This window comes from Rana temporaria, chromosome 5 (genome assembly GCF_905171775.1).
Source record: "Rana temporaria chromosome 5, aRanTem1.1, whole genome shotgun sequence".
In the NCBI taxonomy this organism is placed as follows: domain Eukaryota; kingdom Metazoa; phylum Chordata; class Amphibia; order Anura; family Ranidae; genus Rana; species Rana temporaria.
In genome coordinates, this window is record NC_053493.1 from 146870729 (window position 1) to 146889463 (window position 18735).

At 46.4% G+C, this 18735-nt stretch overlaps 1 protein-coding gene and 1 pseudogene across 2 annotated transcripts in view; one reads left to right on the plus strand and one right to left on the minus strand.

Moving 5' to 3' along the window:
• SEPTIN7 (septin 7) overlaps positions 1-4996 on the minus strand; it is a 149942-nt gene extending 144946 nt beyond the window's left edge. Inside the window, exon 1 of one of the 2 annotated variants that reach the window (XM_040353229.1) lies at positions 4823-4996. In XM_040353229.1, coding sequence (XP_040209163.1) covers positions 4823-4826 — 4 coding nt within the window. In that variant the 5' untranslated portion in view covers positions 4827-4996. The remainder of the gene's footprint in view (positions 1-4822) is intronic. The other variant, XM_040353230.1, reaches the window with a different exon arrangement.
• Positions 4997-8661: 3665 nt separating this feature from the next.
• Positions 8662-8743, plus strand: LOC120942239 (annotated as a pseudogene).
• The last annotated feature ends 9992 nt before the right edge of the window (positions 8744-18735 follow it).

Sequence of the window (18735 nt, forward strand, 5' to 3'; positions counted from 1 at the left end):
TATACACGTGCACAAATGCTTGAAAATAAACATGAGTATGCTTGGGGGAAAAAAGTCCTAACTAGGTGTGCATACAAGCTCAAAGTTTATCTTGGGATACAAAAGAGGAAACCATTGAATCTAGCAACATGTTTGACAATCTTCAAAAGCACACACAAAATAATTAGACAAACTTATTGCCTTTTGGCCTAATTATGCTAATGAGAGACAGTTGCTAAAATGTTCTAAAAACTTCCTGGCACACTTTTCTATCAATCCCCTAAGGGAACTGTTAAACACGGGGGGAAAAAAATGTAATCTTTCAATTCTGAGTCAATGAAACAAACATAACGAGTCATTATGGACAACTTCACTTATTACCACGTAATATTTATTACAGGTAATTATCTAGCACCATTTAAGCAGAGCATTACATACATACTGTGCAATGTACATTCATATCAGTCCCTACCCACAAGTAGCTCACAATCTAAGGTCTCTCACATATACATACTAGGGTCAATATAGACAGGAGCCAATTAAAGCTGAGGTCCCGTGGAAAAAAAATATTAAAAGTCAGCAGCTACAAATACTGCAGCTGCTGACTTAATAAATGGACACTTACCTGTCATGGGTACCAACGTTAGCAGCAGACTCTCTGCTGCCCCCGCCGCCATCCTCGGTGTGGGAAGTGACTCACGTGGGAGTCATTCCTGGAAGTGGGTTCAAATACCTGTAGTATTTGACAGGTACCTGCACGCCCGTCCCCCCTGGTAGGTCTTTCCGAAAAGCGGGAGGTTCCATTTTTGGATGGAACTTCACTTTAATCTAGCAGGATGACATTGGAGTGTGGGAGGAAACCCACGCAAACACAGGAGAATATGCAAACTCTGTGCAGGTAGTGCCGTGGTTGGGATTTTATCCGGTGACCCTTGTGCTACTATGTGGAAGTGCCAACCACTGTGTACCCCCCTCTCCTAAAACACAAAATATAAACAGCATCTACCATAGAGAAAACACACCCAATAGTGCAAATAGACCAGTACCATAGTCATTTGCTAAAAAAAAAAAAAAATCCAATATTAATAGCCCATAACAATGGAATAGGTACAGTAATGCCCTGTTTATAACAGGGTGCAGTGCATTATAAAAATAATCCTGCTTGAACCATCTTTAATGCATTTTCATCAAAAATGCATGTTATTTAGTGTTCAATGGTAATGCATGTAAAATTTGCCTTAAATGGGTCACACAGGTGTGAACAAGTTCTAACTAATAGGACAACTGGCATCCTTATGCTAAACCATACATACAGCAATTTTAAAGCCACTGAGAACACCATCTTTAGATTACAAAAATGATCAACCTATGGAAGTTTCTTCTAAAAACCATGACACAATAGAAATTGTTGATGGCAAGTTCCCCCGATAGATTGGCTCATGTGTAGGATCCTGGGAAAAGGGCAGAGCAGAAATCCAGTAAGAACACTGTCAATAAAACCTACTGCCTCCTGTGTGAAAAGGCAGTGGGGTGGAATGTTCACAACTAAGTTAGTTGGCTGTGGTCACTACTTGCTTTAATCGATTATCTAAAAGTATTCAGACTGCCATATTAAAGGGGTTCTAAAGCCAAGTCATTTTTTTCAATAATGCATTGCAGGGCAAGAAAAAAATTAAAATAAATGTTCCACCACTTCTCCCCCCCCCCCCCCCCAGCCTCAAACACATACAAGTCCCTTAACCACTTAAGGACCCGCTGGAGTCCCGCAATTGGTCCCTGGAGCTGAAGAAAGGGGAGAGCCGTGTGAAACCGTTCACACTTCGGACAACTGGCATCTTTGTTATCATGTTAACCATTAGAGATGGGCTCGGGCATGTTTGGGTTCCTAGTCCCAACACCACTTGCCCCATCCTGCCAGGAAGCCGACACTGCACACCACTGATCACAGGCAGGGAGACATTTCCCGATGTTTGCAACAGCGGACCGGGAAAGGTCTCCCTGCCTGATTAGAGGTGTGCAGTGTCAGCTTTCTGGCGGGATCGGGCAGGTGGGTACTAGGAACCCGAGCCGGCCATAGACGGATCCAAAAATTCTGCCGTTTCAGCAGGAATCAGACAAATTTCAATCCATGTATGGGAAGGCCGACTGTAAATAAGACTTCAAATGCAAAAACAGGTTGGTTCTACTGACCATTGCCAGAGTGGCTATAGCTACAAGCAGTGATAATTTTGTTCTGACGATTGGGAAACCTCCAGCTGGCAGAATGCAATTGCTGTGTAGGAAGGATTCCCCAATAAACACTTAGGCTGGCCATACAATTTTCTTTTAGAGTTACCAAAGCCATACAATTATGACGTCAAACCTAAACACTTTCAATGTGTATGCAATCAGGCAGAGCCTTGCACTACATAGTTGAAAGGAAAATCTAAAAGGAAATTGAATAATAAAAAAATTGGATAATGTATGGCCAGCCTTGAAGTGGAACTTCACTCTTCCAATCAACATTAATTATTCCTAATCCTCGGGCTCCTAGCATTAGTAAATAAATCAGAAAGAATACATAATATTTACATGTTTTTAACTTTTTTTTTTTACATTTTGTCAGAGACTTTTGTTTCTTTTGTGACAAATATCATACATCCTAGGTGTCTTCAGGAGGAGGGGTTTTCTCAGCTAAGAACACTCTACTATATGCATGCTTGAGCTAAGGGCAGATAGATTCCAGGAAGTAAATACTAGAGAAATATTTGCCCTTACTCAAGATGGCCGCAGACAGAAATGCTACATGTCACATGCCCGAGAAAGTGGTCCTGCATGCCTCCAAAACGTTGCACTTATCCTGTTGTGATGTGATCTTTCTACAAATAAAAGCCTTTGACTGCAATTCAAGATCCATGGTGTGCTGGCAAATATGTGCATTAAAAATTCTAGAAGGCGATTTTCAAAGTGATTTAACAAAATAAGGCAGAGAGACATAGATGGATGAGTCAGTTTGCTTTGAATTTTTTTTAAAAATGAATGAAATGGGTTCTGCGACGCTCAGATGCAGTAATCAGCTTTAAAAGGGTTGTAAAGGTTCGTTTTTTTATTTTCTAAATAGGTTCCTTTAAGCTTGTGCATTGTTGGTTCACTTACCTTTTCCTTCCATTTCCCTTCTAAATGGCTTTGTCTGAATTTCTCACTTCCTGTTCCTCCTCGGTAAGCTGTTCTGGCTGACTAACCCCTAGCCAGATTATGGGGGGTAAGCTTACTGAGAAGAAACAGGAAGTGAGAAATTTAGACAAAGAAAAAAAACATTTAAAAGGGAAATCAAAGGAAAAGGTTAGTGAACCAACAATGCACTAGCTTAAAGTAGATGTAAACCCACTCTCATCCTTTGTAAATGACTGCCATAGTGCTGATCTATAAGGATATAGATGCCTCCTGCATGTATCCTTACCTGTCAAATGTCGCCCCAAATGTCTGTTATAAGAACTGAAAAATTGCAGATTCTGTGGGTGGGTCTGTTGTCTGGAGCTCTGTGGGTGGAGTCGTGATGTCAGTAGACCCCCCGCCCACCTCTACACTCCCCTTGTCAAAATGCATTCCCCCCCCCCCCCTTATGTATTCCTTACACTAAATTCTGCTATGATCAAACATCCAATCAAAATCCAGAAAAAGTAACCACACGACTTCAGAAAAGGAGTGGGGGTGGTTATTCAAAAATAATGCCCGTCTTCAGGCTAGTGCATGAGATATGTAAATAACCTGTCACTCACAGCAAGGGGGCGGAACGGACCAAGGTTTTTCTCTGTAAGTCCGTTTTATTTCACTGAACAATAAAAGAGGATTGCTCAGAGCTGGATTAACTCTGTGTGGCAAGACTGGGCACAGATGACAGGAAATCTTATACTCTACATTATGACATCAAAAACAATAAAAAAACAAACCTTTACAACCCCTTTAATGTGTTGAGGGGGAAATCAAGTGATCTTCTTCCCCTCAACCCATCGGTTAATCTATAGCCAGCGCCTTAGATTACAAGGATTACCAATCCGGGTCAATGCAACATACCAGTCTACTAAAAACCATGACAATAGAAGTTTTTGATGGCAGGCTGCCCCGATAGGTTTGCTCATGGGCAGGATCCTGTAAAGGGGGGGGGGGGGGGGGAATCCGAATCCCACATGAACAGCGCTGGAGAATCTTCAGCTTCTCAATGATCCAGTGTGGAGGGCGAGTGACAACAACCAACACTTACAGGAAGCGGCCTGAAGTCAGGGGGTAGGGCGAGGAAGGGTATGTATGTATGTATGTATGTATGTATGTATGTATATCTATCTATCTCTATCAGCTAAGCTATATAAAAAAAATATGTGTTTTTTTTTGGGGGGGGGGGCTGATGTATTTTCATTTTTGAAATTGCCTCCCTACATGGAGTTGTTCAGACCTTCTGCTCATACAATGATCAGACTAATAAGGGTCTGGATGTACTGGGTAGACATGAACACACACACACACACACACACAATACACATATATGACTCTCCTATTAGCACTGTGTAGTAAAAGAGGGTGATTTCCATGTCTGCTCTCAGGAAGCCATTCTGATGCAGGACACGGAGGCCTCACCCCCCTATCCTCATGTAAATAAGCCCTCTCTCCTCCAGCACATTCTTCAGTCTATATAAACACAGTGTTAGTACCCAGCTGCCTCTCTTCCCCTCCTCTACAGTACTGGGCCTCTTCCCTCCATCATTCCTCCCTGTATCAGCACACAACGGGGGACCCGCACTCCCCTCTCCACACGCCAAGCACGGCCCACACTCAGTCTAGCAGAGCCCGGGCTGTGTGTGAGACTCACCCATGGTGCCTCCGGTGCTGTCCAGTTGTCGCCTCGCTTCGTACGCGTCTCTGCGCTCGCTCTCTCTCACTGACACAGCCCCGGGACGTTGCCGTGCGCTACGTCTACGGAGGGGCAAGGAAGCGACGGCTTCTGCCCACACTCTGACGTCAGATCGTAGGCGGGGACACTGCTGGTAGAATCTCTCTCCCCGACAGACATAAGAGGGAGGGGTTAGGGCGGAAGTCGCGCCTAAATGTTGGCGTCACGTAGAACGGGCGGGGTTGCGCGCCTAGACAGCGTAGGGTTGGAAGTTGGTTGAGGAGAGTTGGTGGCAGAACGTTCAATGGCAGAACGTTCAATGGCAGAGGTTTAGGATGTGGAGCTAGTACGGTGTTGGGGGAGGCTGTGTGAGGCTTTATCATTCGTGCCTTTACTATATTAAGGAAGAAATGAGAACGCGGGTAGTAGTGTGCGCACCAATCACAGCGAGAGTTAGGTGTGGTGTGACTGACACGTCAGTGGTTGTGGGCTTGGGGGAGGGGTCGGCCGCTATCTGTTAGTAGAGGCAGCTGAGGGGAGGGGGTGCGATGTGTACGGCGGTATGGAGATCAGTCTTCACGTGTGACTGTACGTTAGTCTGCACATTCCCCGCTCTAGGATAGAAAGCATGTCTCCTGTAGATGGGCTGTGCGGGGCGCAGTCGTACTTCCTGTGTGCGGAGCGCGGGAAGTGAGGCTGGGGTTCCACCCTCTGCTGTGAGAGAGATCTGTGATCTCCGCTATTCTAATGAGGAACAGATGAGGGGACATGTGTGCCAGATCATCTTCACTAACTTTAGTAGGGGGAAGATGTGGACCCAGACTAATGCTGGCCATACACCAGTCAAGCAATCGTTCGAACTAGGTTTTGAACAACGAGCACACAAACAATATCATGTAATGACCAAATTTGGACATATATGAACATAAAGTAATCCGTTTCTCATGTTTTTTTTTTCTTCAGATATGCATAGTACCAACAATTACATTTTTAACAGGCGCGAAACGCATTAAAGTGATATTAAAGGGGTTTTCCAGCCATTTTTTACGTTTATTAAAAGTCAGCAGCTACAAAAAGTGTAGCTGCTGGCTTTTAATAAACAGACACTTACCGGCTCCAGCAACGCGCCGGCCGGCATCTTCATTCCTAGTGTGGGCACCCGGCAGTGACAGCTTTCGGCTTCACGGCCGGGCACCCACTGCGCATGCGCGAGCGGCACTGCGCATGCGGCGCCGTCCGATTGGACAGGCGCTCGCCTACAGGGAGGGGCTGTGAAAAGGCGATTAAGCTAATCGCCTTTCCAGCCCCTCGGAGGAAGTGGGACAGGAAGTCTCCTGAAGCCCCCACTCCCTCCCCCCCCCCAAAAAAAATTACATGCCAAATGTGGCATGTAAGGGGGCGAGGAGTGGGTTAAGCGGAAGTTCCATTTTTAGGTGGAACTCCGCTTTAACCACTTGCCGAGCCTTGCTATAGCCGAATGACGGCTACAGTGCAGCCGGATAGTTCTGGGACGGTGTTGTATGATCGTGCCTATTGCGGGGCGCGCTCTGTTTGTAGTGTCCAGAGGACACTGCTGATCACATAGGTGTCCGTTTATGAAGCGGTGATCCCAAGGATCTCCACCGATCACAGTCCATAAACAGTTTATGAAACCGAGATAATCGGGGGAGAAGTGTTTGAACATGTTCTCCCGCCGATGATCTCTGCACAGTGAGAAGTCTCATTGAATGACACAATAACTGCCAGTTTATGAAGCTGCGATCTGAGTGCTTCACTGGCGATCTGTGTCAGAATTCACATTCACCAGCTCAGAGGTGGAGAATCGGGGAGTGAAGAGGGAATCTCGGCGTATCTAAGGAGGAAGATTTTTAACTTCTTTCTACTTCGTTCAGACCCCCCAACACTGTAACCATGTCCCCCCTGTAATATTTATATGTATACATATAATAGGATTTTTGTACTCACTGTAAAATCTTTTTCTCTGAAGTTCATTGACTGACACAGCACTTTAAATCTTGACCTTGGGGTTATATCGCCACCTTCAGGAGAGGACTAGGCAGAACATGTAAAAAGTACCAAACAGTACTACCCAGGGTTCGGTCCTACTGGCTATAACCCCTCGCACTGCATCCACCAGCTCAGTTCATCAAAAAGCAGTACAAACATAAAAAAGGGTGCTGTGTCCGTCAATTAACTTCAGAGAAAAAGATTTTACGGTGAGTGCAAAAATCCTATTTTCTATTTCGTTCATTGATGGTCACAGCACTTTCAATCTCGACCTTAGGGATGTCTCCAAGCAGTGTAAAAAAAAAACGAGGGGTGGGAACAGCAACAAAAAAGTCCACCCATAACAACCAGAGCTCCTCAACGGATGAGTTGCAACCTTAAACAGCCGCCTGCAAAACCTTGCGGCCGAAGAAAGCATCCGCAGATGCACTCACATCAACCTTGTAAAATTTTGTGAAAGTGTAAACGGACGACCAGGTCGCCGCCTTACACACCGGGAAACTGAAGCTTGATGTCGGAAAGCCCAGGAGGCACCAATTGGCCTTGTAAAATGTGCAGTGACAGGAAAGGGAGGCACCTGCCCTTTTAAGGCGTAAGCCTGGATCACAATTTGTCGAATCCACCGAGAAATGGTGACGACAAGACCGCCAGGCCCTTCTTCGGACCAGCTACCGACACAAACGGTGAATCCGACCTCCGAAACGGAGATGTAGCAGACAGATACACCCTCAGAGCCGGACCACGTTCAAGGAATGCTAGGCAACCTCTTTAGGATGTGATGGCCGAGGACACAAGGATGGAAGCACAATGTGTCCTCATTTAGATGAAATGCCAAAACAACTTTTGGGAGAAACGAAGGCTGTGGGTGTAGCACCGCCTTATCCTTGTGGAGGATCAAGTAGGGAGACTTGCAAGACAAGGCTGCCAACTCGGAAACCCTCCTGGCAAATGTAATCGCCGCCAGAAAGGCTACTTTCTGAGAGAGTGTCAATAGGGGGATTTCCCTAATGTTCTCAAATGGCGGTTTCTGAAGCGACGAGAGCACCAGATTTAAATCCCACGGAGGCAGCGGTGGCCGAACTGGAGGGGCCACATGTCGAACCCCTTGCACAAACATACTCACCAATGAATGAGTTGCCAGGGGTCGCTGAAAAAAGATAGCCAAGGCTGATATCTGCCCCTTAATGGTGCTTAAGGCAAGTTTTTGATCCACTCCCTGCTGCAAAAATAGCAGGATCCTGGAAACTCCCCCCAACGGGTCAGGCTGGCGTTCGTCGTGATCCCTGTCCAATGATAAGGAAGGAATGACCTCCCGGACTGAAGGGCCGGAGACTTCAGCCACCAGACCAGGGATTCCCTGACTAGGTGGCTCACCCAAATCCGATAATCCAGAGACAACGGAGACTTGTCCCATTTGGACAGAATCTCCTTTTGCAAGACTCGAGTGTGGAATTGAGCATACGGTACCGCCTCGTAAGTGGCCACCATGAGACCCAGAATGCATGCAAAAGCGCAGTGACGACCACCTGAGGGACGCCAACAGCTTCACCGCAGCCTCAAGAGTCTGCATCATGTCTAATGGGAGAAAAACTTTCGCCTCTGAGGAGTCCAGAATCAAGCTCAGGTACTCCAGGCGTTGAGTCGGCACCAACACTGACTTCTGGAGGTTCAGTACCCAACCAAACTCCCAAAGAGTCTGATTGGCGATCGCCACATCCTCCCCTAATTCTGAGGTGGAAGCTGCTCTCAGAAGGAGGTAGTCCAGGTATCCCACGATCGCTATCCCTCGTTTCCTCAGCAAAGCCAGAATCGGGGCTTCTCTGCCTTTTGGCTAAGATCAAGTGTAGTATCTGTTCTTATCAGTTGCCAGTAGGTGGTGCTATGCTAACCATCCTGAGTACACGGCGAGGTGGAAAGGGATGGCGGTTGGCAGATGCTAAGCCTGCTGGCATGGAGGTGGAGGCCTTCTGGTTTGGACTGAAAGGCATGAGGTCGAAGCAGAGGGGCCGGGCCCCTGGCCTTTGGCCTGGATTTGGTGGTGCCTGCCCCAGTCAGTTGTTCGGGAGAGAACACTTGCTCCTCCTTCCCCTGGGGGGGAGCGGTTAGTATTTTCCGAATGTGATGTAGTGGGAGTAGCCTATTGGCGTGGGCTCTCCCCAATCTCTTAGAGCTCCTGGCTGGGAAGGGTGTTGCTGGTCTGGGCCGGGGGTCAGGGTCCGTTGAAGTGCCTGTGGAGATAGTGCCCCTGGAGTGGCAGTCCAGGGGTGCCATACATTGCAGTAGTGGGCACTTATTCGTATGGCACCAGGGCCACATCTCCACAAACACTTTAATTGAGTCCCCTACTTCTTTGGTACAAAACCACACATACTGCTGCTCCATGCTCTTAGACGCCCTCAAAATTTCCACTCGCCTGCTCGCATTAGGCGAGTGGAAATAAGCTGAGGGCGAGTGTGGAGCCACATTAGGGGGAGACGGGCACTGCCGGCAGGCGGGGTTGACTGGGAGCCGATTCTCCTTCCAGCCTCCGACCCCTGTCATTCTCTTAGCAGGACCTGGCATACACTGGGAGTTGGCAAAGAACTAGATGAAGTGGGGATGGAGCAGGGAGGGGGGTTGGGTTTTTTACAGATTAGGTGAGCAGATACTTAAACTGGGTAACACAGAATTTCCAGGTGACTTGACATGTTGGAACTCAGGCTTGCTCTGATCACTAAGAATCCTTGGGTAAAACCTGAAGTGTGCAAAAGAGGAGTACCAAAGATATAAATCTGTAAAACAGATGTCAATAAGCCATTTTAATCTTCATTAAAATGAGGTTTCCAGTGTATTTCAGGGTTTTCAACACCTTATTCTGGGCGGTATCTGTTAATAAATAAAAAGGATTAAATGTACTGTATATTACTGCATTACCTATTCATTCTTCTGCCATTCCACCCTCTTCACTTTAGAATTTGTACTGTTTTTTCTGTGCAAAATAACTTATTTTATTGGAAGATGTTTAAATTGTCTCCTGCCATCACTTTTCCATCAGAGTGACAGCTAAGCAGCTTTGACGTCAAACAAAAGAATCCCATAATGCAATGGAACCATTTAGTGTGTAGTTTGTGCTGTCAATCAGCATGATTTACTGGTGGGTGGGCCAAGAAAAACAAGGAGCCAGCTATAAAGCACATGCAAATTTCACTCAACCTGTTTGTGCACACAGTATATAGCTTATAAAACAAAATTACATTTACAGTTTATAAGGTTATTTTTCCTTTTCACAGATGTGGTCTGCACTTTTGAAATGTTTTAGAAATCCTATTTAGAATATGGAAGTATATCAAACCCAATTCTGTCAATTAGCTGTAGCCTTATTGCAAAGGAAGTAAGTAAAGTGTTGAATGCTTGTTTTTAAATGTTTTAATTAGCCCCTTGTTTTCAATTGCTATCCTGCTTTTAAAGTGAAAAAGCATTCACTGAAGAAAATTCCTAGATGGATTATTTCTGCTGGGTGGTGAGGCACAAAAGCTGGATCCGGATTTCGGAGGTGTGTTTTAATCAGGGTTCTAACAGCAGTATGACTCCTGATACCCTGAATCAGTCATTTTCTATAGTAAATAAATGGCTGTATATTATTATTATTATACACGATTTATATAGCGCCAACAATTTACGCAGTGCTTTACAATGTATCGAGGGACAACACAATTACAGTACAGTTCAATACAAAAGGTACAGGCGGGCCCTGCTCGTAGAGCTTACATTCAAAAGGGAGGGGATGGTGGTACAAAAGGTAATAGCTGCAGAGAATAAATATTAGACTGTATCTAAATTATACACCAGTGATTCTGGATGTACAGTTGGCTACTGGGGCTAAAAGGAATAAATTGCATGGATCTAAAATATGAAATGATCCTACTATTTTTGGGACGTGATGGAATAAGCATGTGAATACTTTAAAAGGCTCTAGTTTGCTGTGCACTGGTTAATAGGAGGGCTTTTTAGTTCCTTTCATGGTATTCCCCGGGTTATAGCTTCACGTTGGGTCCCAGGTAGAGTTGAGCGGACACCTGGATATTCGGGTTCGGCCGAACTTTGGAAAAAAGTCCGGGTTCGGGACCCGAACTTGACCCCAAACCCGAACCCCATTGAAGTCAATGGGGACCCGAACTTTTGAGTACTAAAATGTCTCTAAAAAGGTAATAGAAAGGGCTAGAGGGCTACAAATGGCAGCAAACTGTTGGTAAGAGCATGGCCAGTACTCTAATATGGAAACACTGGAGGAAACACTGCAAAATATATTTTTTTGCCCTAAATGGGTGTTTTTTTGAATAGAACAATAGAAGAACACTAGCTAAAGTGTTTATCTCACACGTACAGATATGGAGGAAACACTGCAAAATATATTTTTTTGCCCTAAATGTTTTTTTTTTTAATAGCACAATAGAAGAACAGTATCTAAAGGGTGTATCTCACATGTACAGATATGCAGGAAACACACCAAAAAAAAATAATATTTGCCCTAAATAGTTTTTTTTTGAATAGCACAATAGAAAAACAGTATCTAAAGTGTGTATCTCACTCATACAGATATGCAGGAAACACTGCAACCACTGGAGGAAAAACTGCAAAATATATTTTTTTGCCCTAAATGGGTGTTTTGAATAGAACAATAGACGAACACTAGCTAAAGTGTTTATCTCACACGTACAGATATGGAGGAAACACTGCAAACACCGGAGGAAACACTGCAAAATATTTTTTTTGCCCTAAATGGGTGTTTTTTGAATAGAAGAACACTAGCTAAAGTGTTTATCTCACATGTACAGATATGGAGGAAACACTGCAAAAAAAAAATATTTTCTCTAATTGAATGTTTTTTGAATAGCACAATAGAAGAAAAGTATCTAAAGGGTGTATCTCACAGTAACATATGCAGTGCTGGTGTAATTTGATTTATGAAGCAGGACTGACTCCTATATATTTCTCTCCCTACAAACAAAACCAGGAACCTTTCCCTAAAGTATCTAATGCAGAGTATCTCACAGTAACATATGCAGTGCTGGTGTAATTTGATTTCTGAAGCAGGACTGACTCCTATATATTTCTCTCCCTTCAAGCAAAACCAGGAACCTTTCCCTAAAGTATCTAATGCAGAGTATCTCACAGTAACATATGAAGTGCTGGTGTAATTTGATTTCTGAAGCAGGACTGACTGCTATATATTTCTCTCCCTACAAGCAAAACCAGGAACCTTTCCCTAAAGTATCTAATGCAGAGTGACTTGCACATATGTAGATCGCTGAGTAATTTTCTGAAGCAGGACAGTCTCACTTCTATCTAATTCTCTCCCTCAGAGCAGCAGCAGCCTTTCCCTACCCTATCTAAAGCAGAGTGACGTGCTGTGCTATGTGCCTCTAGCTTATATAGAGGCTGGGTCACATGCTGCACTGGCGAATCACAGCCATGCCATTAGTAGGCATGGCTGTGATGGCTTCTAGGTCACACGAGTAAAACAAATGTTGATTGGCTGCCCTGCAGCGTGCCATTACATTGCCAAACTGGAACCCGACCTTACAGTAAATTGTTCGGGTCTGGGTACCAAAAGTCTGGTACGAACCCGAACTTTACAGTTCGGGTTCGCTCAACCCTAGTCCCAGGCCCTACTCCAAAGAAGCCATGGTTTCCATACACTTGTGATTGTTACATAATGGGTCTATGTAAAATCTTCATTAACAGCTGTAAATAATATTTCTCCTATCACCTTCCAGGACGGCACCTGAGAGATGAGGGCTCCTCCCTGCAGGAAACACAATCACATGACAGTTTAAAAGCCCCACCCTTTCCCTTGTTCCCCAGTATTGATTGTGTTTCTCCCGAACACAGCGACACGTTTTTTTTGTTTTTAAAAAACCTGGAGACCGGGGAGGGTCGAAAGGTACCCCTGTGAGACAGGTTCTAGGGAGGCCGGGGAGGGCTGAACTAACCTGTAGACTTTTGTCCAGACTCACAGGTCGCCTCAGGCATGCACCAGCGCTCTGAGCTGCGGGGAGGCGAGCCATCGCTGTAGTGCAGTAAGAAAAAACGCCGCCATCTGTATCGCTCTCTCCAGGGATCGCTTCCTAGTCGGAGCACTGCGCTCCAAGTCTCTCTCTGAGGAGACAGGAACCACGTCACAGGAAGTGGGCAGTTCCCCGCGGCGCAACCCAGAAGTGCCTGTACGGCAGCGTGGAGAGCAGCGTTGGCGGTGGAAGTGGTCGGCTTGGGGACAGCCTGTTCAGAGGTACCGGCAGCCAGGACCCAGTCAACCTCCTCATGGAAGAGGACGGGAAGACGATTACGACTGCTGGCAGATCCAGGTCGGGGATCTGTGAGTACTTATCCCCCTGGAAAGGGAGGTAAGAGGCAGCGAGAGTTCCCGACTTTTAGGGAACAGCCAGAGCAGGATCTGGATCCCTTCTCACTTGCATCTTTTCCTCCCCAGTACAAACCAGCAGTCTTGGGGGAAGATGGAGTAATATGTGTATATGTCATGTCTTACAGAATCCCCCAGCGGAGCCCAGGAGGCCTCAGTTCAGTCTCCTGCCGCAACAGGGCATAGTTCCTCTAAAAGGTGTGGGAATTGTAAGGATAAGCTCCCTAAATCCCATTCAAAGCCCTTTTGCTACAAATGTATAAATAATTTAGCAGGGAAAGAGGCTGCTGCGATGATGAAGAGTTTTCTTTCATCTATGCAGACGGAAATGCTAGCAACAGTCAAAGCTTTCCGTGAGGCAGCTGGACAGTCAGTACAGACTGACATAGAGGAACTCACCCCCAGGGAAGGCACTTCTTCCCAAGAAAGTCTATTTTTTAAGGGTCCCAGTGCCTTCTTCACACCTTCCCTTATACCCCCTCTGAGTCAGGCAGAGGATGAAGGAAGTGAGGTAGCAAGTCAGACCAGATCTAGACACAGCTCAGGGGAGGCAGACGGAGACTCCATTAGTCAGTCCCAGGAAGACATACGACTAAGGAGACACCTCTTCACTGTAGAAGATCTTGATAGTCTCCTCCAGGCAATTTACACCACAGAGGAGATCCCTGAGACCCCTAAACCAACCTCAGCACAGGATAAAGTTTATAGGGGCCTGGGCGATACCCAGTCTAGATTATTCCCTCTACACCAATCCCTTAAGGAGCTAGTCCTACAAGAATAGAGAGAGCCTAAAAGGAGAATTGTCAAACAAAAAACCTCGAGAAGGAGGTATCCCTTTTCCCAGGAGGATGAGGAGATCTTTTTTAAGCTCCCTAGACTTGATGCGCCTTTGTCGCAAGTCACTAAATTGTCTGATCTATCCTTTGAGGATGCGGGTAATATCAAAGATTTGATGGACCGCAGGGCAGAATCTCTTCTTAGAAAGGCTTGGGAAGCTAATTCAGCAGCTATGAGTCCAGCCTTAGCAGCAGCCTGTGTAGCCAGGAACACCGATATCTGGGTGGAGACGCTCTCCGAGCACCTGTCTCAAAACTCTGATTCAGAGGAGGTGGTAGAGTCCCTTACGGTAATAAGGAAGGCGATTGCCTACCTGGCAGATGCAGCAATTGAATCTGCAAGAGCTTCAGCCAAAACAGCAGCCTTAATTAACTCAGCTAGGAGGGCTGTTTGGATTAAGGCCTGGGAGGGATATGCGACATCTAAAGGTAAACTGTGTGGCATCCCCTTTCAGGGTTCTCTTTTGTTTGGCAAGGGCCTAGATGATGTCCTGACCAGGTCATCAGAGAAAGGCAAAAAATTTCCAGTTAAACCTAAAAAAGAAGGTTTCAGGAAAACTTTTCGAGGCCCCCAGGGGCAAGCTAAACAGAAAACCAAAAAGGAACCCTACAGACGTTGGAACTTTGGTAAAGGGAATAAGAAGAACAACTTACTTTTCCCCTCTCCCAAAACCGGCGACAAACAATCTAAGGGACGCCAAGATCAGAGTGGGGGGTCGGCTGTCCCAATTCTTACCTCAATGGGAAAAGATTTCAAACAGCCCTTACATTTGCCGAATCGTACGAGAAGGTTATCGTCTAGAATTCTTGGCAACACCCCCCTCTATGATCACCCTTACACATCCTCCCAGGGATGCCCTGAAAAGGTCTGCCCTCCTGGAGGGTATACAGGAATTAGCCGAGCAACTAGTGGTAGTGCCAGTACCGAAAGATCAACAGTACCAGGGATTCTATTCCCATGTATTTGTAGTCCGCAAGCCATCGGGAAAATACAGTCTAATAGTAAATCTAAGAAACCTGAACAAGTTTCTGGAATACAAGAGATTTACTATGGAAAGTATCTACTCGGTAAGGAAGAACCTCATGAAGGAAGCCTTCATGGTGACTCTAGACCTCAAAGACCTTTCTGGGATACATAGTGGACACCAGGCAGCAGAGGCTCTTCTTGCCAGAAGACAAAGTGGTAAAACTAGCCTCAGCGGCAGGGGACCTGATAAAAAACCCCAGGCTCGCCAGAAGAAATGTTCTGAGAGCCTTAGGCCTCATGTCAGCAAGCATACCAGCGGTAGTCTGGGCTCAGCTTCATGCCAGGACACTTCATTTCTTCTTCCTGTCCTCTTAAAACAGAAAGAGAGAGTCCCTGGATCAGGAAATATTGCTCACCCCTCAGGTCCTGGCTTCCCTGGAGTGGTGGACAATTCACCAAAACCTAAAGGAAGGGCGACCATGGGCTCAGTGGAACCCGGTAAAGGTTACCACGGATGCCAGCTCTTGGGGGTGGGGCGCCCACCTAGAAAAGAAAAAAGCCCAGGGGCAATGGAACAGCTCACTAGCTCGCAGGTCGTCCAATTACAGGGAACTCAGAGCAGTGGGGGAAGCCCTAATAGCCTTCCAGGAAGACATCAAGGGCAGAGAAGTCCAAGTAAGCTCCGACAACGCTACAGTGGTAGCGTACTTGGGTCACCAGGGAGGGACCAGGTCCAGTCCCCTATTAGAACTGTCCAATGAAATCTTGGAGTGGGCAGAAGGGAGAGTTCTCTCTATTTCAGCCATACACATAAAGGGGACGAGCAATACAGAAGCAGACTTCCTCAGCCGTCAGCAGTTAAGGCAGGAGGAATGGGAACTGAACCCAGAGGTATTTCAAACCCTGGTACAGTGCTTCGGAAATAGACTTATTTGCCAACCGGCAAAACAGAAAAGTAAAGAGGTATTTCTCGATTTCCCAAGAACTACAGTCAGAGGGTCTGGATGCACTAGCCCAGACCTGGCGTTTCAGGTTGGCTTACGCCTTCCCGCCTGTGGTGCTTATTCCGCGGGTCCATCAGAAACTCAGCCAGTCTCCCGGCCAGATTCTTCTGATAGCTCCGTGGTGGCCAAGGAGGGCTTGGTTTGCAAACCTAAGGTCCATGGCAGTAGTGGAACCACTAAAACTCCCGTACAGGGCAGATCTCCTCAGGCAAGGCCCAGTACTTCACCCAAAGCCGGAATTCTTTCAGCTGGCGGCCTGGTTAGTGAGCGCCAGATCTTGAAATGCAAAAGCTGCTCAGAGAAGGTCATAAGTACCCTTCTCCTGAGCAGAAAACCAGTAACTAGAAAAATGTATTCAAAAATTTGGAAGACCTTCTATTCCTGGGGTAAGGAAAGACAGGTGACTTCAACTTCTATCCCGGTTATCCTGGACTTCCTCCAGGATGGAGTAGACTTGCGGGTAAAAGTGAGTACCCTTCGGGTCCAGATAGCGGCCCTCTCAGTCTATCTCGATCGAAGATTGACTAAAGAGGACCTTATTAAACATTTTTTGTTAGCAAGAGAAAGAGTTTCTCCAGTCCAAAAATATAGTTGTCTGCCATGGGACTTAACTAGGGTGTTAGAGGCATTATCTATACACCCATTCGAACCTATTGAAGAGGTTTCCCTTAAATTTCTAACTTTAAAGTTAGCATTTTTGTTAGCCATTACTTCGGCCAGGAGGGTAGGGGATTTGCAGGCGCTATCCATGAAAGAACCCTTCCTGAGAGTACAGACAGGTAGGATCACTCTTAGAGCAGACCCCCTGTACCTACCTAAAGTGGCATCCTTATTTCATAGGACGCAAGACATAATATTGCCGTCCTTTTGTTCTGAACCAAAGAACGAAAAAGAAAATAAATTTCATTGTCTAGACGTAAGAAGGTGCCTTCTCACTTATCTGGAGAGAACAAAGAGTTTTAGGAGATCCAATCACCTATTAGTTCTATATGCTGGGCCCAGGAAGGGACTGCAGGCATCAAAAGCCTCAGTCTCAAGATGGATAAGAGAAGCTATCTCCGGGGCTTATGTATGCACCGGGGTTGCAGCTCCTACTAATATCAAGGCTCATTCTACTAGATCCTTAGCAACTTCCTGGGCTGAGAAAGCAGGGGCCTCCTGGGAACAAATCTGCAGCGCGGCTACCTGGTCCAGCCATCATACATTCCTGAAGCACTATCGTGTGGAAATGTTGTCACAGCAAGACTTAGCCTTTGGTCGAAAGGTTCTACAGGCTGTGGTCCCACCCTGAAGGTAGGCCTGTGGTTACTTGATTATCCTCTCAGGTGCCGTCCTGGAAGGTGATAGGAGAAAACCTACATTAGACTTACCGGTAATGGTATTTCTGCGAACCTTCCAGGACGGCAGGCCTACTTCCCGCCCTAAGTGGAGGGAAAAGGTAAGTACCTATAAGGAACTATGTCCCTTGTAAACCAGTTCAGGATTACTTTAATACATACTGGGGAACAAGGGGAAGGGTGGGGCTTTTAAACTGTCATGTGATTGTGTTTCCTGCAGGGAGGAGCCCTCATCTCTCAGGTGCCGTCCTGGAAGGTTCGTAGAAATACAGTTACCGGTAAGTCTAACGTAGGTTTTCACTTAGTACAGAAAGGAGGAGGTATAATGCTTTGTGACCAAGCTAAGTCCCTCTTTGGTGTGGGAACAGACAGCAGTCACCATGGTCCATGGGCTGACCTGAAGTTAACAGTTAATCTAACGCTATACTTGTGTAGCGCTCACCCCTGAAGGAGCCGCTGGTTATAGATTGGGATGGCGTGTTACCTCTGTGAGTGTCTAGGGTAGATGATGAGAGCCTTAGCAAATGGAATGTCCACACAGCAGATGTCTTTTCTTGTGCTTTTATTTTACCCAACACGGTAAACAGTAAACTTGAGGTAGATAGCAAAGATGGGTGAGGAGAAGAAATAACAGATTCAGGCTTAAGGTTACGGAAACAGTCCTGCTTCCAACGATACTTTACTTTCGTCGCCACTCCAGCCGGAGTGGGTATAGTGTACCTGGACAGGCCTCTCACACTGACCTGGCAGCCAGAGTATCACTCAGAACTTTGAGGGAAAAGATCTCTGCCACAGACCCTCCCTAGAACTTAGATCATGGAGACAATCCTCCTTAGTAGAATTTGTGTTAGAATCGCCTTCAGGTAGTATTTTCCTCAGGTTACCAACTGACAGGTTGCTGACATCCAACCTCTCAGTGTCCGGTTACCTTGATCCCCGATGAATTGTCTAGGCCCTGTTGGATCGCCAGCCTCTCTTGGCTCTCCTCAGGCAGACTCCCCACCGAACAGCTATCTTGCTTGGGATCTTCTCAAATTTGGGGACCCAGTCGAATACTGGGGCCCCGCCACAGCTTTAAATGTTCCGGGCCAACGTGGTCCTGGAACCAGGAACACCGCGTGGCATGCACACCCCGGCCTGGTAGGACATCTCGCTGGGGAGCCGTGATGTGTGGTCATCCTGAAGGTGGGTGCCGCACCAGGACCAAGACCCCGCCTCCTGGCGTCTGCTCCAGAAGTACCTTCCCTCAGCATTCCCCGCGAGGGAAAAACCCTCCCTATTGGCTGCTGGCAAGAAGCACCCTAGCCTGGACTCCACTGGAGCCAACTGTCGCTCCAAGGT